The 22813-nt window shown below is 37.6% G+C and overlaps 1 protein-coding gene across 1 annotated transcript; it reads left to right on the forward strand.

Moving 5' to 3' along the window:
- Positions 1 to 305: 305 nt before the first annotated feature.
- On the forward strand, positions 306 to 21088 carry LOC133527562 (putative phosphatidate phosphatase). Its single transcript, XM_061864619.1, has 6 exons — positions 306 to 458; positions 11187 to 11338; positions 11813 to 12004; positions 13431 to 13595; positions 15308 to 15484; positions 19154 to 21088. The coding sequence occupies exons 1-6, from the start codon at positions 389 to 391 to the stop codon at positions 19244 to 19246; spliced, it is 849 nt and encodes a 282-aa protein (XP_061720603.1). The 5' UTR covers positions 306 to 388; the 3' UTR covers positions 19247 to 21088.
- Positions 21089 to 22813: the final 1725 nt, after the last annotated feature.

Here is a 22813-nt window from a genome sequence, read left to right on the forward strand (position 1 = left end):
GGAGAGGGGGTCTGACGCCCGCGCGGGTTCGTACCTGGTGCAAAGGTTATCCATCGCCATTCAACGTGGGAATGCGGCTAGCGTTATGGGTACCTTTGCGCCGGGGACAACTCGGCTTTTGACTAGACCTAAGTTAGTCTAAAGTTTTTTTTTTTAAGTATTTTGTCTTTTGTACTGACTTAAATAAAATTACAAAATATATTTAAAAAACCATAAACAAAACTGTCTCATCTAGTATCCTCGCCAATCCTCGCTATCTGCGACGAACTGATAGACACGCTTACTTTAAAACCGGCGCGCGCGCCTACATCCGTCATTACTCGACCAAACTTACGACGTGACGCGCGAGTAGCTAAACTACTAAACAATTAACTTGCACGAACGAAAGATGTCGCGAGACGAACCTTCGATATGTGTGTTGCGGAAGGTGGTGCTGGATGGATTCCTCATTGGTGGATGTAAGTACCTATCGGTTACATTAAACTCATTTATTTCAGATTTTTGACTTTTTTTTTATACTACGTCGGTGGCAAACAGGCATACGGCCTGCCTGATGGTAAGCAGTATCCGTAGCCTATGTACGCCTGCAACTCCAGAGGAGGTACATGGGCGTTGCCGACCCTAACCCCTCCCACACTCGCTCGTTGAGCTCTGGCAACCTTACTCACCGGCAGGAACACAACACTATGAGTAGGGTCTAGTGTTATTTGGCTGCGATTTTCTGTAAGGTGGAGGTACTTCCCCAGTTGGGCTCTGCTCTAGATCTGGAATGACATCCGCTGTGCTGTGCCCTACCACACAGAGCGAGATGACATTCACAATGCCCATACCTCTCTTGTGGACGTAGTTTTAAGGACATACCCGGGTCCACTACACTACACTGAAAAAAATAATTAGCCGAACTTATTGAGGGTCGGCAACGCGCATTTAACACCTCTGGAGTTGCAGGCGTTCATATGCTACGGTGACTGCTTACCATCAGGCGGGCCGTATGCTTGTTTGCCACCGACGTGGTATAAAAAAAATAGCTACCTCCACCCGCCTACTCTAGTCCGCCTTTTGTCATTGTTTATTATTAGCAATAAAGTCGAAATAAATAAATACTTAATTATAAAATAAAAAAATTGAAGTAATCAATAAAATTTTGCTCAATGTTCTATAACTTATAAGTAGTTTGTAACAGGTAAAACATAGTTCGCAAGTTCCATTTTTTGTGTAAGTAGAAACAAGTTGTTGTTTAACCTCTCGTGCTAATATTGATATACGAGCAAGCGAAATATTCCAAAATTGAAAAGATAGAATCTTGGATAGAATGGAATCTTGAGCGTTGTGAGGGTTTCACCTCACCAATGCAAGGAAAATATTAGCTGCAAAATATCAAACGGAATCAAACCAACTCAATTAAAAATGAATATTTATCATTCAAAAAGAAGTGTAAAGGTTTTTAAAGTGCCGGCAAGGCGTATGTAACACCTCTGGAGTTGCAGGCGTCCATAGGATACGGTGACTGCGTACCATCATGCGGGCCGCATGCTTGTTTGCTACCGACGTGGAAAAAAAATTAAAAGTCAATTGTACCATCCAAAATACAAGGAAACATCTCAATGTTGGTGAACATTTGGGGCAAAGTAGGTAATCAGATGCAAATGTTGAGTTGTTTCCTTATGTCAGCTGGTAGAATTGACTTTGAATTATGATTTTAAATGATAAATTTTTATTACGTCCATTTGGATTTGATTTTTTTGATATTTCATGATAAGTACTTTCCTCGCGTTGGTGTGGTGAAAAATTTTGTGTTTCACTCGTAGGCAAAGTTCGTTTAACCTTAAAACCCTCGCCACGATCAAGATACCACTCGTGGATAAATTTTGGAATCTTTCGCTTGCTCGGGTATCAATATTAGCACGAGCAGTTAAACAACGACTTTGCCCCCTTGTAAAACAAATAACTATTGTTACTGCTACAAAAAAAACTAGTTAATGTACGTACATTCAAGGACACGAAATACACATTAACGCATTCACTGCCACCGACGCATATATGTGTTCACCGTCATACAAGTTTGTTCCTAGGCCACGCCTCCTGGCAGTGAATGCGTTAAAGATTCTATGAATTTTATTTGAGCTCTTTTCGTATTCCATTCTCAAGTTACTATTAACACACCTACGTATTCAATATAAAAAGTTTTCAAAGTTTTAATTGAAGCATTTAACTGTAATAATTTAAACATAAAAAGATCTCTAGGTAACGAAACTGGGAATCAAAATAATATTAGGTAGTTTTTTTTTATTTTCCTCCTTAAAACACAAGTTGTCAGTCAGTAAGAACCAGTAAAATTATACTCATCTCTTTCTTTTGGGTGCTAGTACTAACGTAAGATAAAGACAGTGTGATTTTCTCTGTCTAAGTTTCAAGTGAGACAGTCGTGGGCTCCTGGGCCAAACTATATACAGTGTGTAAATTTTAGTGTGTGTATACGGGCGATAAAAAACCAGATATATAATTTATCCATATTTAATAAACAAATAAGAAGTTTTTTTGAGTTACCTACACTAGAACTTAATTATGACCCCGTATTTTTTCTACAACAAGCGTTGACAGTTACAATAAAAAGCTCATATCTCGTAACTTGTGGTTTGCATTACATTGCGTGTCGCATTATTTTGTACTTATGGTTAATATTTTCATTGTATTTCTAAGCAAAATTTATCTCAATATACTTCTTAGGTCCTTTGCATACCACCGTTTAAATATTCTCCCGTATTGAATTTACACATTGTACATTGAGTACACTTGAATGACCGTACAGTCACCATCAGATATATCGGGACAGCCGACGTGCTCAAAAATATCTGAACACGCACTCTAACGTCTTGACAATAGACGGTCCGATTCGAAGAATGATTAAGACACGTTTAAGATCTTTAAAAGATCGATAACTAAACGACATGTTAAAATTGACGTTTAAGTACGATAATTCTAACGTCAAAGTGACATTGGTAGCCCGAATCGAGCTGCTTCTGTCAATTATACGACATACAAACGATATCTAAATGAGAACTTATCCAAACCAAAACTTATCGTTATAGTATCTCATTCTTCGAATCGGGCCGAGAGACGTGTTCAAATATTTGTGAGCGTCTTGGCCGCCCCGATATGTCTGGCGGCTGTACAATGCTCGTCGTCAGCCGTATCATTGTGACCAGTGATGAATAGTCTATTGTAGTGTATTTTAACATGTAACGACAGTTACAAACTAATCATTTCCTTATATCCAGCCAATTCACGATTATAAGCATGGACGATATATCATTATATGATGTCCATATACGAACACAATCGAACGTTGATGCATATAAAACGTTTTTCAAGGTCAAGCTGGCACTTTGAGTGACATTCTTAACGACTTTTACTTTGGCCTTAAGCTGTCAAATTTACATCTACTTTGCACTACTTTACTTTGTTTTTTGTATGATCTCTACCTACCTATATTATTCACTATTCATGTCACGTAATAGTACCTATGGTCAACTCACACAAACACCCCGTGCAATATTTAATACAAATATTACAAATACATAATTAGGCATCGGAGTTTTTATCGCATGGTAAAACTAATAGCGATCTATGTAGTCGACATTAGCAATAAAATTCAGCTCATATTCATACTCATACTCATTCATCTATTTAATTACTGATTTTAATTTTATAATCATGGACAAGAACGTTAACGAATTTGTGAATGATCCTTTAGTTTTTTCTTACTGCAAGAATGTTTTAAGTTTCCAAAGGCAACATTCGATATTGTTTTCATACAATTTTTTTAATTTTATAGGACTTTATTACACAAATTGACTAAGTCCCACAGTAAGCTCAATAAGGCTTGTGTTGAGGGTACTTAGACAACGATATATATAATATATAAATATTTATAAATACTTAAATACAAAGAAAACACCCATGACTCAGGAACAAATATCCATGCTCATCACACGAATACACGCCCTTACCAGGATTTGAACCCGGGACCATCAGCTTCGTAGGCAGGGTCACTACCCACTAGGCCAAACCGGTCGTCAAATTTAAATATACGATACACAAATAATCGTAAATAACGATACTTAGGTAATATTAGTGTAATATTTTATTAACAATTGTTTCTGTCTTATAAAACATGCATAAAAAAAGTACTTGTTGCTTTTCTCATTTTATCGCAACTGTATTAAAAAAACGTCGTTCGATACACGTGCGGAAATGTCATTCTTCACTCGTCCCGAGTCTTATATCTCGGTACTCGTGGTGTAACGACATACTTTCCGCACTAGCATCGAAATGTAGGTACTATAACGATCTAACCTATCTGAAGTTTAAATTTACCAAACGAGGCAACAAACACCCTATTTCCACGTTGTGCTTTTCACGTAACGTTAAAAACGCTTAGTGGCCCCTATTTTCTTTTAAGCAATATACAGTCGCCATCAGATATATCGGAGCGGCTGAAGTGCTCAAAATTATCTGAACACGTACTCTAGCGCCTAGACAATAGAGGTGTGTTCAGATATTTGTGAGCACCTCGGCCGCTCCGATATATCTGATGGCGACTGTACGTAAAGTCCAAATGTACGTATAATCGAGGATTTACACTATTTTTAGTCGGCGATGAGTAATCAATGTTTCACGCGCCGATCTAATGACATAAACCTTAACTATATACATAGAACCTTATCAGTTAACAACACAGTTATCAGTAGGTTTAAAGGTAATGCATGGTAATACTTACACGCGGATAGGAATACTATGACTAAGTTCCCATATAAGTAGGATCCAACCCCAATCTATGTATATATCTATCTATATATATATCAACCGTTTTTTTCCAAATTTATAGCTACTAAATTTCAGTTAAAAACGTATCTTAGAAACTGTACCCCTAGTGTAAATTTAATCGACATCATAACGTGACGAACGCGTTTGCGTTAAGTGTCATTTTGTATAGGATTTTGAGTTTCCGAAACGTCCCGCTTGGGGCGCTCTTTCTAAATCACATACAAAATGAGACTAAACGCAAACGCGTACGTCACGTTTCGAAATCGAATTTATTTACACTAGGGGTACTGAAATGCCGTCGATACTTTCGATAGTCTTCCTTGCTGACCGGTTTTTTTTTTGCCATTTTTTATATGACCGTTTTTGCCACTTTTATGTTATTTCTAGTCAGGATCGCGAGCCCTTTTCGTCCTATACGAGAAAAAAAAAATCCAAAATTCTATACATTTTCAAACTTTTCTTTTTGTTCAACACTGCTAATTCTTATGGGTAATAGGGGAAATGTGAACAAAAATAATTTACTTAAATACTTTGAACAGTTAAATTCACTTGCAGTGCATGAAATTATTATTTTCACATTCCCCTATTGTGAGCAAATGTCAGAGGCAGAAAATAACATTAGACATAAGTTGAATATATCTCTATATAATCTTTGTACATATAGTAGTAAGTTTATCATAATTGACACTAACAAATTTGTTAGTAAATACCATATGCCTATGGTGTTTTTGACTAAAGGTAAGTGTTACCTTTCAAATTATTACAAGAGACAAATAGCTTTATCGCTATCCTATTTACTTGACATTTCTGCCAAGAATTTGGCAGACAACTCTGCTCCTATTGAGCAGCCCAGTGTGAGCTTGGAATTGGTTCCAGTCATAACCAATGATTTAAACTAGCTGTTAAGACAAAAGATTCTGTCTCTGGCAATTTAGTTTTAAATAAATATAATGAAAAATACTGTAAACATGGAAAGTATATCCACCTGGTGCATCAAAACATTCAATGTATTAGAGGAAAAGATTTACAGATTGAACTTTTTATGAACGATTTTTATGTTGATATTTTATGTATTACTGAACATTGGTTAACAAATAATGAATTAATGCCTCAATTTAATAATCATCAGGTGGGAAGTTCGTTCACCAGAATTAGTTCCATACATGGTGGGTCGTTAATTATATTAAATAGTCAGTTAAAATTTAAGGAACGTAAGGATATTGTATCCATGTCTGTTGAACGGACTATAGAACTAAGTGCAGTAGAATTGGAGCAATTTATTGTTGTCTGTGTGTATAGGCCGCCATTAAGTAATTTTGAAATATTTGAAAGTGTAATGGATTCTGTGCTACTTAAAATATCATCTTCTAGTAAGAAATTATTTATATGCGGCGACTTTAATGTAAATATTTTGGAAAATTCAACAATGTCTTGTAGATTGTTGAATCTATTCAAATCTGGTAATCTCAACCACATGTTTATGGAGCCTACTAGAGTGACTGCTACTAGTGCAACCTGTATAGATAATATTTTCACTGATATTGTTCCTATTACTAAAAAAGTTATCAGTAATTTAGAATCAGACCACTTAGGTCAATTAATGGTATTTGAGACATTAAGGAAAAATACTTTGAGAAAACAAATAACTTTTGTACCAGTAACCTCGGACCGCGTAGAAAGAATGAAGCAAAGTTTAGTTCAGGCGCTACCCTTTTTGTCTTCCGATATGGGTCCAAATAGTATGTATAATTCATTCTTTCACACTTTTATGGATCATTATAATGCGATATTTACTTCAAAATCGGTCGTAGTTAGTGGTGCATCAGTTTTTAGTGAGTGGGCTACTGCGGACTTACATCAACGAAGACGTGCACTGTATGCCTTGTATGAGGAACGGCGGTTTAACACGAGTGATGAATTTAAAGAACATGTCAAGCAATATTCGAAAAAGTTTAAAATAGATTGTCATATAGCTAAGCGAAATTATCTAAGTCAAAGAATAAAAAATAGTACCAACATTATTAAAGCAACCTGGAAAGTAATCAATGTGGAGACTGGTCGCTCGAAACACAGAGTGAATGATTTTAAACTAAATATTGATAACAAAATTATAGATTCCAATTTAGAAGTAGCTACAGAATTTGAATTTTTTTTCACTGACGTACCAGTTTTCACAACTAAGGATTTAAATTCATCACCCTCATCTGCTGTTACTCTATTAAAAGATAACGCTCCAGAGTGTTGTGGAGATTTTCATTTTGAACGTGTTTGTACCTCCGATGTAGTAAAGGCGTTTAATTCGGTTAATGTCAAAAAAACGAATGACCTCTGGGGAGTCTCTGTCCATGCTGTCAAATCCTTAGTAGAAATTATAGCGCCTGACTTAGTAATTATATTTAACAACAGTGTTGATTGCGGCGAGTTTCCTGATTTAATGAAACATAGTAAAATAACTCCTTTATTTAAATCGGGTAGCAACTCTGACCCCACTAACTTTAGACCGATATCTGTGCTACCAACGTTCAGTAAGATTTTTGAAAAATTAATTCTTTCTCAATTAGTACGACATTTTAACGTCAATAATTTAATGCATAATAAGCAGTTTGGTTTTACACGGGGTCGCTCGACAACCGATGCTGGTGTTGAGCTAATTAAGCATATCTTCGATGCCTGGGAGGAGTCACGAGATGCTATAGGTATCTTCTGTGATTTGTCTAAGGCCTTCGACTGCGTTTGTCATGAAACATTAATCAGGAAACTACACTATTATGGAGTTAGAGGAGCGGCACTGGATTTACTTAAGTCCTACTTAAATGGTAGAATACAAAGGGTCGATGTGAATGGACAGCGATCACCGGGGTCATTGGTCTCTATGGGTGTACCACAGGGGTCAATATTGGGACCTTTCCTGTTCCTTATCTACATAAATGACTTGCCATTCCTTGTAAAGACCCACCATGATATAGTATTGTTTGCAGACGACACTTCACTTATTTTCAAAGTCAAACGACAGCAACAAGCTTACAATGATGTAAACGATGCTATTTCTAAAGTAGTAAATTGGTTCAATGTTAATAATTTATTGTTAAATGAGAATAAGACTAAATGTATTAAGTTTGTCACTAGTAATGTAAGGCATGTACAAACAAGTGTCATTGTGAAGGATGAGGAATTGGAACTAGTTGATAGTACAGTTTTTCTTGGTATAACTTTAGATTCTAAACTCCAGTGGGGTCCCCATATTGCTACTCTTTCGAATAGACTGAGTTCTGCAGCTTTTGCAGTAAGCAAAATCCGTCAGTTAACTGATGTCAAAACAGCTCGATTAGTATATTTTAGTTACTTCCATAGCATTATGTCATATGGTATTTTACTGTGGGGTGGTGCTTCAGAGATAAATACCATTTTTGTTCTGCAGAAGAGGGCTATTCGAGCAATATATAAAATGAACCATAGAGACTCACTGAGAGATAAATTTAAGGAAATTGACATCATGACAGTGCACTGTCAATACATTTATGAGAATATTCTGTATGTGCATAAAAATATTGCCGATTTTAAGAAAAATTGTGATATTCATAATATTAATACTAGAAATAAACATAAGCTCGCCGTGCCCTTCACTCGGCTCCATAAAATTAAAAAATCATTCATGGGTAATTGTGTGAGATTTTATAATAAACTTCCAAACCATATTACTGAGTTACCAATTAATAAATTTAAGAATCATGTAAAGCGTAAACTTATTTCTAAAGCTTATTATACCACACAAGACTACATGAATGATAAAACAACGTGGGATTAATTGTGATTCGAAATGATTAATTATTTATTATATTTGAATAATGATGATGAAATGGATATTCCAATGCATGTATTTCCTTTGTTGTTTTTATTATATTTGTTTGACATTTAGAATTTATTCTAGAAACAATCTAGACAAGTATTTTTTATACATTTTTTTTTTGTATGACTGTATTTTGTGAAAGTTTTAGTATTAAATTTGATCTATGAATTATATTCATTAGTATTATATATGGAATAATATTTACAACATCAATAAATTGCTCTGATAATTAGATTAAGATAATTATATGTAATACTGTCTTACTATTCATAAGTGCTTGTTGCTAGGCCTACATGAATAAAGTATATTTGAATTGAATTGAAAAGTACATGATGAAATAGTAACATTATAGGAAAAAAACTCTGGATTTTTTTCCATTAGGATCGAAAGAGAAAAGAAAGATGTTTTACACTACAGAGTCTGTTTTGCATGTTAGATAATATTAAGTAGAAGTTAGATCGTTATTAAGTGTACATTTGCATGCTAAACTAGCACAATATGTTTTTATACAGATATATGTTATCCTTACCATCTTATTGTACCATATTTTAAGCAAATAAAGAATTTTCATTTATTTATTTTAGAGCTCGTGATTCTGAGTACAAAATAATACAAAATTTATGAAAAAATACAAAATTCATGAAAATGGCATTTTTTTTAAGAAATGCTCTGCTATAGTTTCCAACATATCGGTATGTTATAAATTATTCTTAACCAGCCTTTTGGTCTTCAAGCGGTCCAACATGTTCATTGTACAGTCGAGTTCACATACATCTTTAGGTACAAGCCAACATTCCAAAAATATATTTACACGCCTCTAACTCATCTCTAAGACACTGAGAATAAGGTCGTGTAAATATATTTTTGAGACGTTTGCTTGTTTGTGAACTCGACAGTACTTATATTTCGGATATGATCCGCGACTCTGCATAGTTTAAGGGCACTATCACACTGGCGATTTGCGAGCGAGTTAAAAGTGAGGCGAGCGCACAACGAGTTCGCCTCGAGCGCGCGGCTACAGAAATGACACTTCCCACAAAACCGAAGTTTGACAGCGATTCAGGGTCGAATCATGCTGTTCCTTTCTAATGTATGGCACTATCCCTTTCGGCTATTTAGGGTTGTCAAAATTCAAGTGATTATCTTATCTGTGATCGTGCGCGCATAGGGACGTCAAGTTGTGCCAACCCTAATAATTGCTCAGAGCAATGCTGAGCCGAACGGAGCTGAGAATGACCAAAAGTAGGAGTGTCGCTCACTGATACTGGGATTCTTTGAAAAAACTTGTGATAGGTTCCTAATACAAGTTTGATAAGGTCGCAAACTCTGGGTAACTCCCTTTGTTCTCTTGCTTTATATATTTATTTCAACAATGACCTCTCAATTGTGTCGTGTTGTGCAGTTGTTTACCTTTTCTTTAATTTCTTCAATGGTTCGTTCACCAATCTATTTCGCAGTAGCTAATTAAAAATAATAATGGCCTTTTCACAAACGATAATAACCATGACCACGTTATTGATTTCACAATGCTGCAATGATAAAAACTGATATAAAGTCAAGGTACAGTAAATTATCTTTTTTTCTAAAAATACAAAAAGTATAATCCACTTTAAAGACTACTGAGAAATAATCGCTGTAAAAGTGATCTTTCAACAGAGACAATAAGCAGTCGATCCGGTTTGTTTTGAAAATGAAATGTCTATAGAGTCAAACCAAGATAAGTTAGCAGCAATTTTGATATTCTAAACGTCAAACTTCTATGAATATATGACGTTTACTTAACACATGCACAGGCTGGGCTACTCGCTGCCAACTTAGCTTGGTCTGACATTAGGACTCATTGCATTAAAGCAATACAAAATTCAGAAACGACAGTCGGCCTGACAATCGTACATAACGCACGAAACGCCTCTTACTAAACGGTACTTGAATGTGACGTCTCGCTTGAGTTGTAGCCGTATTGACATTAGGAAACAAGAAAAATTAAGAAAATAAGGATCAAAGTCAAATGGCGTTATAAAAGTTTTAATCATGTGTCGAAAATGTTTTGCCTCTATTTCACATTCTCTTTGACGGTACCAAATTAAAGTCATTCTTGCTCATAGTCTCTGAGGGCCAGAGGCAGCGTTAGGCGTGGGCGACGTGGGCTACCGCCTTCGGCCTCGCGGTCCGAGGGGCCTCGCACCTCAAATAATCATATCTCGGACACCACGTTAAAACGTTCGTTATTTCTTGCGCCACCAGAGGGCATCGCTATATGTACCTTGCCCACATACAATTTTGGTCTTGCCCCGCCACTGCTGAGAGTCTACCACGAAACATGAAAATTTTGTTATCTGCCCTTCTATTCTATCACTCTTGCATATTCGAGCGTTAGACAGGCAGATAACGAAATTTCATTTTTCATATTTCGCTGTAATCCGTCCGGTCCGCATTAGAGTTCCTTTATGTATGCTATATACTTTATCAAATTATAGAATGAATTATTACTCTATTATCGATTAATTTTCAGTGACCTTATGCTTGTTCGCGATGAAACTTCTATGGGAGCCGTTCAGCCGAGGGTTCTTCTGCGACGACGAGTCGCTGAAGTACCCCTACCACGAAGACACAGTCACCACGCTCGTGCTGAGGTTATATGGCTTGGGGCTGCCGTTTCTAGTTGTGAGTACACTTTTCTTATCAACCTTAACCTTCCATATGTATGTGCATGATAGCCATCGCGGGTTATACTCGTACATCGGTTGGTACTGTATGATTAAACACCACATAATGCAAAATGATTAAACATTCGGTCAAGATCCTTATCAGTATCAGACACAGACCAGAAGTTAACTCCTCATTCTCAAGGACTGGAAGCATTACAAGTCTCTTTCTGATTGCATCGGATCATCATACATTTTGAACCCTAACCGTTTTTGAGTTGATGATAATAAAAGCTAGTTACGTTCTCAATATCCAACTAGATCCACTTCTGTGTTTTTCTAGCACAATATTCCATCATCTTTTATATGTATTATGGCTTCTTGATCTTTCTCTTGCTTTCTATTAACCACAATACCAAATTGGAAACAAGCAGTACCTACATTCTATACGTATGTACATTCTTAAATTCTCATTAAAAATTTCTGCCTACAGATACTGGTCTGTGAATGGATAATCCTGCGCAAAGAACCCAGTGACATAAAAGTATTCGGCTTAAGCATTCCAACCTGGATTCGTGGATTGTACTGCGCGGTGGTAGCCTTCGGCCTCGGCGCGTTGTTTGTTGAATTAACTACGGAAATGGCCAAGCATGTCGTCGGGAGACTCAGGCCTCACTTCTTTGATGTAAGTAGCCTTTTAGTTTAGCTTTACGCAAAGTGGAGTAGCGCATCGCGACATCTAACTTTATGGTGCTTAAAAGTACCCAAGCAGACAAGTAGCGAAAGCATTCCCCACCTGGATTCGTGAGCTGTACTATGGAGTGGTGGCCTTCGGTCTCGGCGCGTTGTTCATTAACTAAGGGAATCGCCAAACATGTCATCGGTTCTTTGATGTAAGCGGCTCTTTTTGTTGACAGCTCGCAAAGCCACAAGGCATATAGTAGTGGGGAAAGTAAGTCCAGGGAGTATGTTCTTTTGTCTTAGGCGGAGCCGCTTGGCACGATTGTTCTTTGGATCATACTAAGTTGATATAATTCCACGAGGTTAACTCTTGGCTACTCCATCGCCTGAGACAAAAGCGCATACAGTTCCATACATTTTGCACTTACTTCCTCAACTATTAGGGAAACAGAACCCAGTGACACGAATTACGTGAATGCTAAACGTAAACATTTACCTGGATTCGTGGGTTATACTGAGGAGGGGTGGTCTTTGTCCTAGCTAAATACGTCATCGAAAAAATGAAGCCGCACTTGACGTAAGTGACTTTTTCCTTGACACGTACCTTTAAACGGAAACAAAACTCAGTCTTAAGTGTAAGCTCCATTCTCTTTATCTCTTCTTAGACTGTAAGGTAAACGTCCCAGATATCGACCTGCTTATGCCCAATAGATGATAACACCTTGCTGTCACCTGTATTGATAATGCCTTAAGTTTAATGACAGAAGATGACATGCCTGCGACAGTTTTAATAAATACATATTTGGGGACAATCTTACACAGATCTACCTAAAACATAGTTATTTATGTTATGGCTTCGCATAAACACCTTTTAAGTATCTTTAGTCACGTTTAACCTATATGTTGACAGCATGATAATGTTAGAATCTATTGAGGAATAGATAACTTAAATATCCATCTACAGATAAGAAATTAGACTTCCCTGCTTGACTTGACCGAGACTGACCTTAGATTAAATTATAAGCCGATTATGTAAAACTAGGCAATGTTTATTAACACTTTTCCTTATAAGATAATTATTCATGTATTAGAGACGTGAATCACGTGCCTACACAGACACACGATGCTCACTAAGTTCTGTTTATATAGTTGACAGTGGTCTGAAACTCATACTGTGGGCTTATTGACGGACAGTGTTTTCCATGTGATAACTTTCAGCACCACGATCTAAAAAGACAGACACAGGGGTCGCATTCCTTCATACAATATTAACCGTAAACCGTGATATTTTTTGTTCTTTAAATAATTAATTTAATAGATTGAGGCTAATAAAAATATAAAAATGTAAAGTAAAACGACACACACTAACACTAGCCAAACAATGAGCCGGGACGTTTAGTCGATCAATAAATATGTTATCTTGTTTCCAGCTATGCCGGCCATCAATCGACTGTAATTCATCAGAATGGCGTGCTCGCTACGTTTTGCCCTCGGATTACTACTGCACGGGCAGCAGCAGCAAGATCGAGGACATGCGCAAGTCCTTCCTCAGCGGACACTCGTCCTTCGCGGCCTACACCATGGTCTTCGTGGCTGTAAGTACCATCAGAATGGCGCGCTATGTCCTACCCTTACTAGAAGACTACTGCACCAGCAGCAGCAGCAGTATCAACGACATGCGCAAGTCCTTCCTCAGCGGACACTCGTCTTTCGCGGCCTACACCATGGTCTTCGTGGCTGTAAGTACCATCAGAATGGCGCGCTATGTCCTACCCTTACTAGAAGACTACTGCACCAGCAGCAGCAGCAGTATCAACGACATGCGCAAGTCCTTCCTCAGCGGACACTCGTCCTTCGCGGCCTACACCATGGTCTTCGTGGCTGTAAGTACCATCAGAATGGCGCGCTATGTCCTACCCTTACTAGAAGACTACTGCACCAGCAGCAGCAGCAGTATCAACGACATGCGCAAGTCCTTCCTCAGCGGACACTCGTCTTTCGCGGCCTACACCATGGTCTTCGTGGCTGTAAGTACCATCAGAATGGCGCGCTATGTCCTACCCTTACTAGAAGACTACTGCACCAGCAGCAGCAGCAGTATCAACGACATGCGCAAGTCCTTCCTCAGCGGACACCCTTCCTTCGCGGCCTACACCGTTGTCTTCGCGGCTGTGAGTACCATTAATACCATTTATAATACTCGAAAGATGTTCTCGAGAGTTGACCTCGACTCTAAACGCGACGAGGTGAATACACGTCAGCCTGCGTCCATTCACTACCACCACGTAGCTGGCGTCCTCACGTGCCCTCAATGTGCACGGGGGTGGTTCACCTCGAAGATCGGCTTCGTCAGCCATCTTCGGGCGCACGAGCACCGAGCTAACTAGTGGTCGCCATAGTCGAAATCGGCCGGAAGGATCATCAATACTCGAAAGATATCCGTTGCTGTGCTGATCTTGCTGTTCGCTGCAGCGCTGAAAGATATCCTTCGAAATTTCGATCGAAAATCGAAGGTTCATCAAAACCTTTTTAACTGAAACGTTCATCGTCATTTTGTAGATACCCACACGTACACATATATTTTGGCTTTCAATTTTCAAACAAAAGACAAAAAGTCTACCTATCTAAGCAGTCACGGAGCTGTACTCAGCATAATTAAGGATTGAATGACCGTGGTAAATTTGTTGTCGTTTTTATTCGGTCTGCAATTGTATTCAAAAGTTTTATACCTACTTGGTATGACTAAGCGATACTACTCGCAAATAAATGAATGTCCGCAATGATAAAAAACTTATAATTACATATTATCAGCAATCACCTTAGTTACTAGAAATACACACGTGTTTTACTTGTACAAGAAAACAGACTTAATTACGTCACTTTGGTTTGACACATTGATGTCTGTAGGGGCGATAAGAATGAGAGGTCAACTTACATAAATCCTGAAGCGCCTTTGTAGACCGCTTGGTGGTCAAATTCGGAAAATCCTCTGCTTTATCGACAGCTTCATACGTTCATAGGGTGCACTAGATCAGGAGGCACTTTCTTTTTGGTTTACACTTAAAACTGCAGCGATGAACTCAAATTATGATTTATTTTAATCGGAGCACGGCGGCGGCGCATGCGTTGTTTCAACGGCAGAAGTTTTTTTTTTACTTCACTATGTGGCGCGGCGCGGTAGTCGCGTCGGAAACAGGGCTTTGGGATAATGTTAGTTACCATCTCAAAGAACGCCGTGATAATCCTTGGAGTACATCCCCAGAAATAACCCACAAATCATATAACATGTTTTATTATTGGTTTTCAGCTATACCTCGAACGGCGGATGACCTGGCGAGGAACCCGCGTTCTCCGCCACTCTCTTCAGTTCTCTGCCCTCATGATCTCTTGGTTCACCGCGCTCTCTCGAGTATCGGACTACAAGCATCACTGGAGCGACGTGCTGGCTGGCTACAGCTTGGGCGTTGTCTTTGCGATACTAGTGGTATGTAAAATAACATTTACTCTAAGTTTCCTCACTCTCTTCAAACCGCTCTCATGATGTTGGTTCACCGCGTTCTTTCGAGTGTTGGACTACGACCATCACTGTAGCGACGTGCTGGCGCTGGAAGCTTGGGTGTTATCTTTGCTGTACTTGTGGTGAGTGAAATAAAATAACCACACTCATCATTTGGTTCACAACGCTTTTTCGAGTGTCAAATTTTGTCACAGAAGTTTAACTTTGAAGCCAAATAAATCTTTATAAGGGTCACAAATTATTTTCTTCTTCTTTCTTCATTTTCTTGATCGCTGATATGCTCCAGCGATGCTTATAGTCCAATGATTGGAAACATCACTTCGGGTAACGAGCACAAGGTCTTGCTTACAGTCAATTATGGGATTAAGTAGTTGAGTTTTTACTGTATCTTCATTATGATATTTATGATGTCATAGCCAATGGCCCTGCTAAGTGATCTATTTATCTACCTACTCTTGAGTTGGCCGACCTTACCACTTTAGATTTAGTTCCATATGGATAGCAAAATTTTACTAAAGAATAAGTCTGGCCGGTTAATATTACGTAGGTATCTTTTACCATCACATATCAAAATGATTTGATATTTGGTAATGAGAGTTCATATGAATGACCATGATATCCAGCGTAGTGTTTAGTTTAACTCCTTTTTAATTTTATTAAAAATATTAGTGAGTGTATAAGTAATTTTTTGTTTTAATGCATGCAAATAAACAAGCACTAGACAAAATATACAAATAGGTACCATTTACTATCAAAATATATCAACCGTGGAATAACAATCCGCAAATAAAAATAACCGAATTAATTAAGTCCATTGACATATACCTAAGGACTTTTATATTATCTACCTGTTTCCGACAAAATGTCTGCTCTTTAGAACCCCTAGTGTAAATTCATTCGATATCGTAACGTGACGTACGCGTTTGCGTTAAGTCTCATTTTGTATCGAATTTAGAAATAGCGCACCAAGCGGGACGTTTTGGAAACTCAAAATCCCATACAAAATGAGACTTAACGCAAACGCGTACGTCACGTTTTGCTATCGAATGAATTTACACTAGGGGTACTGTGTGTAAGTTTTGAGTATAAATTTATCTTTGGCAATAATTAGCGCTTGGTCAAGTGAATGAAGAGAAAAGCCAATGAACTGTGGCATAATTATTTATCACTGGTATGACTTTCCACACTGACATGGTTACACACAACACGTAGGGTTATCTTTGAAGATAAAACTATATATAACTAAAAACACGAGAACAATGTGTGATTTGTACCGAAACAACACAAATATGTAAACAACAACACGTGCGACTTTGTGGTTGTTCAGACATGTTCTATCTAATCGCTTAAAGTTTTAGGGGACCACTCATGTACAGAGCGTGCATGGAAGAAGAGTAAACAACACATTCTCCTAGACTGCAAACAGGTAGAAGTAGGGTAAAGGCACCAGTAGTCAGCCTTTTTACGTAATTTCTATGTTAAAGGTCGTCTCATTTGCCTACTAATGGACCAATAAGAATTATAAATGTTTTTACGCTTCAATAATTTAATAAAGTTTAATTTTTATAAAGAATAAAGCGTAATTTAATTTAGCTTTTGGAGATATTTCATTAAATATAATGAACGGGGGCCTTTTTGCCAGTAATCAGCCCCCTACTGCCTACCAATACACAGCCTTTAAGTACCCAGTTTCCAGCCATCCCATTGTAACGGCTGACTATTGGGTTCTGAGTTCCGTGATCTCAGTGTCCAGTGGTCAGCCACAGGATGACTGGGTATTTGATGTATTTCAATCAAATAAAGTCATAATAATGTAAATATTTAAAGGTGCTTGATTTACCGACTTACATTGCATTTGAAAATTTAAAAAAACTTGAAACCTATGGTCAGCCTCCCTCGGCCGACTTCTGGGTTTACGACCTTTTTAAAATTACTGCCTGAAACCCAGTAGTCGGCCAGGGGAGGCTGACTGTTGGATTTTGTACAAAAAAGTAGTTCCCAATAGGCAGCCCCTTTAAAAATGTTACTTTAATATGGATTTATATCTATTTTTTACTTTTTCCAGATAGATTAAGTATTAATTATGTGAAACAGTGTACATTATTTTAAAAAAATATCACGATTCGGCTGCTAACGTCTGATCAAGATACCATGTGATGCTCCAAAAAAAATGGCGCATATCACATATCCCTTCATGTCAGAAGACAGCACTTCTTTGAAGTAGTGTTGTGGTTCATGCTAGACAGTTATTTTAAAAGTTAAGTTACTTTTCAATTCATAGGTTATCAATCTATAATATCACCTACTTTGAGCATGAAAATCTGAAAAACTTTGATAATTACAAGCAAAAATAAGCAAGAAAGGCTGACCACTGGTGCATGGCTGAGCACTGGTGCCTTTACCCTATACAGGAGCGAATACCTAGGGACTCCGTGCACACTAAAAGAGGCAGTTAGCAACCTGAAGACACTGCTAGGTTTCGTGGAGGAGCTGGGGTGGTTAGAGTAGCGCTACCTCGTTTCACGCAATATAGGCACAATGGTTGTCGATTTGCGGAAAATGTCCAGGATCAACTAAGGGGGAACTTGCACTATCCAGGGCTAACCATTAACTCGCGGCTAACCGGTTAAACCCGGAGTTACCGGTACAATTTGAGCATGTGTTAACGGTTAACTTAGTTATTGGCTAACCTTGGATGGTGCAAGTGGCCCTAAGCAAAATAGGGCCTTTGAAGCAGTCATTGTCAAGGTCCTTAGGGAAGGTCTTCGCCCAGCATTTAACGTCTTTCGGATGATATTATTGAGCTATTTATATTATTCTTCTTCCTTAAAAAAAATGGCTCCCATCAAATGTATGACTATTTCGTCAATGTCAATAGAGTGTCTTTATGCTTTAGGAAACTTAGTCATTGCATATTTTTGCTTGTTACCATTGTTGCGGAAAAAGAATATGAGAAAAAAAATCTCAACTCATTATATTGTAAGCATTGTGGGAAATAATAGAGTCGGAGAGTCGGACCACTCTAACTTTGCATAGCATTTGCAATGAAATAGTGTCATTTATGTCAAATGTGAAAATATGACTTTTATAAGACACTCACTCGCTTTGTTCTGTACCCCTAGTGTAAATAAATTCGATTTCGAAACGTGACGCGTTTGCGTTTAGTCTCATTTTGTTTTGGGTTTAGAAAGAGCGCGCCAAGCGGGACGTTTTGGAAACTCAAAATCCTATACAAAATGAGACTTAACGCAAACTCGTTCGTCACGTTATGATGTCGATTAAATTTACACTAGGGGTACTGTACTCCTAGTGTAAATTTATTCGATAACGAAGCGTGACGAATGCGTTTTAGTATGGGATTTAGAAACAGCGCACCAAGCGGGACGTTTTGGAAACTCAAAATCCCATACAAAATGAGACATAACGCAAACGCGTACATCACGTCACGCCATCGAATTAATTTACACTAGGGGTACTGTTCTAGGTACCTATTCCTATAGTTCGTATCATACACGATGACGCATAGATTTATCAAATAACATGTCAATACGCGTCGTCGTGAATGACACGATCCATAGACTCGATCCTTGATTACGAAGCTAAAAGTCTCACTTATGTTTTATTTTATTATTGCAGGTGTACTGCGGCATAGACCTGGTGCAAAAGAAGAAGAACCACACCATAGTGCCTCAAAACGACGTGTATGTGATCGGACCAACGCACACGTAGTAGACCCTGAAAAGAATTAGACTTAGTACAAAAAAGTCAATTTTAAGATTTCTGCTGCAACCAGAAGGATATAATTCCACATTGCGTTTATATTCTGCACCGACATCGTTTACATGTGTGGAATTGATAATAAGGCCAAAATTAAAAATAATTACAAAGTAAAAAATACAGGTACTTCATATTACCGGTATTAGAAATAACTCCGCACAGCAGTAAACATATCAGGCACTTTATGTAATAAGTTTTTAAAGTAAATAATTATTAATTATCGTTCTACTTGAGAATGTGTCATCATGATTCCTAATTAAGTGCCCGATAAAGGTGCGTGCGCGTGCTCTTTAGAGCATGTTTAAGTTGCGTCACGCAAGCGGTGTGCCGTCTCTCATAAGGATCTGTATAATTACAACGCACACGCACCCGGTGTGCACAGTCCTTTAAATTTCTTACGGAGTTCTTTCTTGTACTAAAAAATCATATTTAGCTCTAGTTAGAATAATGTAACATAATTATTATTTTTAATAAAGTCATCTGTGATATGAACTTACTTTATCTATGACAATATTACACAAATGAGGAATATGTTATTCAGTGTCTTCCTCGTTTGCCCCGTGTTCAATAAGGATAGATCGCATGTTACTCTGTTATATTGTTGTTTAATAGGCCCAAATATAATCAAAATGTAAAATCATTTTTAATATTTTTCTGCCCTCCGGGCGGAAAGCGTCAACTTTGCTCCCGCTGCGCTAAACGAAGTTGCCGCTTTCCGCCTCCATCGAGCAGAAAAATAGTATGCGCACCACGGGAGGAAACGTAGGGCATTTCATCCCGCGTGTTTGCCACCCTCGCCTTCGGCTCGGGTAACAATTTTACACGCGGCACGCAATTTCCTGCTTTTCCTCCCTTGGGACACAAATAACTATTGTTTAGCTAATTTATTTATTTCTTAATATAACTATAACATTAGCAATGTTCGTCTCTTAAACCTAATAGAGTTAAGCTGGCCATACACACTACGGTATGCCTGCCCAGTTTTACCAACTTCTCAGGTAAAACGGAGCGTATGTGGCATTCGACTGTGCAGTTTCCTATACAGCTTCGCCTGTGCAGTTAAACTGTACAGGCAAAACTGCGCAGGCATACCCTAGTGTGTATGGCCAGCTTTACCTGGGGCATCGTCCACAGAACGCTTGCTGCATTTCCACATTGGATTGCTAGACTTAGCCACTGAGCGAAATTTTTCCCCCGCACGAAGGTCGCCGGACACCCAGACAAACCAATTTAAAACATTTTTTTACAACGCACGTACTTACTGTTCTTTTAGAAAGTATAATTTTCATGCACGAGTAGTTAGCTATTTATTACTATTCAATTTTAATTTGATCTATCAGTAGTGTAAATATTTTCGACAGCGAAACGTTACGTACGCGTTTGCGTTAAGTGTCATTTTGTATGAGATTTTTGACTTTCCAAAACGTCCCGCTTGGCGCGCTGTTCAAAAACCCATACAAAATGAGACTTAACGCAAACGCGTATGTCACGTTTCGCTATCGACAAAATTTACACTAGGGGCACTGATATTCTTTGTTAAAAATTAATACGAAAACTAGTCGTTAATTTAATCAATATGACTATTAATAGCAAATTTGATAATTAAATTAAATTGGTTAAAATTACCATCCAAAATATAATATAAACTTCGATTATATCAGATATTTTATTTAGTCAGTTTTTGTCTGACTTCTTTTTTGTATTATAATCTCATTCAATATGAATAAGGTTTAGGTGTTATAAGTTAAATTGTATTTTATAAGTGTTAATGTAAAAATAAAATAATAATTAACATTATTTTGTTTCAATAGATAATCCAATCAATCTCATATTCTCATCTACATCAGCGGCGGTATCATGGTTCCATTTTTATCACTTGTCACTATGCCCGTCACTTTCGCACTTACATACTTGTTAGAACGAGACAGGCATGGTGACTAATGATAAAAAGCCAACCATCTTAGCCCTACAGGAGGGCTATGATGGTCGGCTCTTTATCATTTGTCACCATGTCTGTCACTTTCTAACAAGTATGTAAGCGCGAAAGTGACGGGCATACTGACAAATGATAAAAATGCGACCGTGTTACAGCCGCAGTATATAAATTAAAAGTTAAAGTCTGACAAAGCCATTGACATATATATATATTACTGAATAATAAATAAATATAATTGGATATTCTTACACAATAAGAGTAAAGACGAGCCTTAATTACGAGCACTACAAATGGAGCCAATACATGGGTGTCAAACTCGCATTTAGTAACACCCCTGCGCTCAGTCGTGTGGCGAATTGCGCAGTGGAAAGACGTCACGCAATGCCATTCCCAATTTAAAAAAATGCCTAATCATAGCGTAAAATTGTGTAAAAACTATTACAGAATAATCAAATACACTTATAAGATTTCATATCATCGGTAAATCATTTCAGATTGCATTAATTTCTTGCTTAAAACAAATTTTAAGAGATCGTTTTATTTCATTATGACGATCGATTGACCTTTCTCGGTACTAGATGCGATGGCGAAAACAGAGACACATATTAAATTAGACTGCACTCTTGTCTCCAAAACACCGAGATATCTTGAGAGAGACCACTGCTATTACCATATTTATTAAAATAAGTGTAATTTTTATTGATTAGGTAGATAGGCTAGTTTATTAACTCACTTAAGAATAGTCCCTTTCTAAATGTTGACATTCAGTAAAAATCAAGCTTCTTTGGTTATGAAGTATTTTGTATGTAATTAAAAAATTATGTATACATATATTCCTACTTAATATTCTTAAGTGGAGTTAATAAAATAGCACGGCAAAATCCGTAATAATGAAAATATTAATAGAAATAGTAGCATGGCTTGTTTAGCTGTGGCAGCAATGATAACATTTATTCAACTGTCAATTCATCGTCGCCCTAAAGAAAGGGGCTAAGGTCTCCTTCGAGCTATTTTTCTAGACAAGTTATTCGGAGGCGTGAGTGCAGTTTCCTTTAATGAATGTATGTCTCTGACTGAAGCGTATTGATTGTATCTTTGCTCTGACCATCGGCCACGTATTAGTTTACGCAGTATACACCAGATGGTGTGGTGGTTTGCTTAACACGAATGTTTGGTCGGAATTGTATGCATGGACATTACTTTTAAATCATTGGACAAAGCTAACTGCATGGCATTTGCAATGACAAAGTGTGGTACTGTCATCATTAATGTCAAATTTCTATGAAAATATGACGTTTATAATGACACCACCCCACTTTGTTATATTCAAGTTGGTGCATAGTTAGCTTAGACAGGAGTACACAAATGAGCATGGGAATCAAATGGGAATACACAAATCAACTTAAAAAAGTGTCATTTTTGGTTGAAGAAATGTCACTTTTGACACTAACAGATCAATATCATACCCATTGGAAACAGATCGAATAAGTAAAATTCGAATAGGCCTGTTAGTCTCTAATGAGAGTTCAATTTAGTTTCCGCGCCTGCAAGATAGTAAATAGCAATTATGTTTTCACACCGTT

The sequence above is a fragment of the Cydia pomonella genome, chromosome 18 (genome assembly GCF_033807575.1).
Source record: "Cydia pomonella isolate Wapato2018A chromosome 18, ilCydPomo1, whole genome shotgun sequence".
Classification (NCBI taxonomy): Eukaryota; Metazoa; Arthropoda; class Insecta; order Lepidoptera; family Tortricidae; genus Cydia; species Cydia pomonella.

Coding starts and splice junctions, on each gene's coding strand:
- LOC133527562 (XM_061864619.1), top strand. CDS start 389: ATGTCGCGAGACGAACCTTCGATATGTGTGTTGCGGAAGGTGGTGCTG. Junction 13,596..15,307: donor ACACCATGGTCTTCGTGGCT/GTAAGTACCATC, acceptor ATTGGTTTTCAG/CTATACCTCGAACGGCGGAT. Junction 15,485..19,153: donor TTGTCTTTGCGATACTAGTG/GTATGTAAAATA, acceptor TTATTATTGCAG/GTGTACTGCGGCATAGACCT.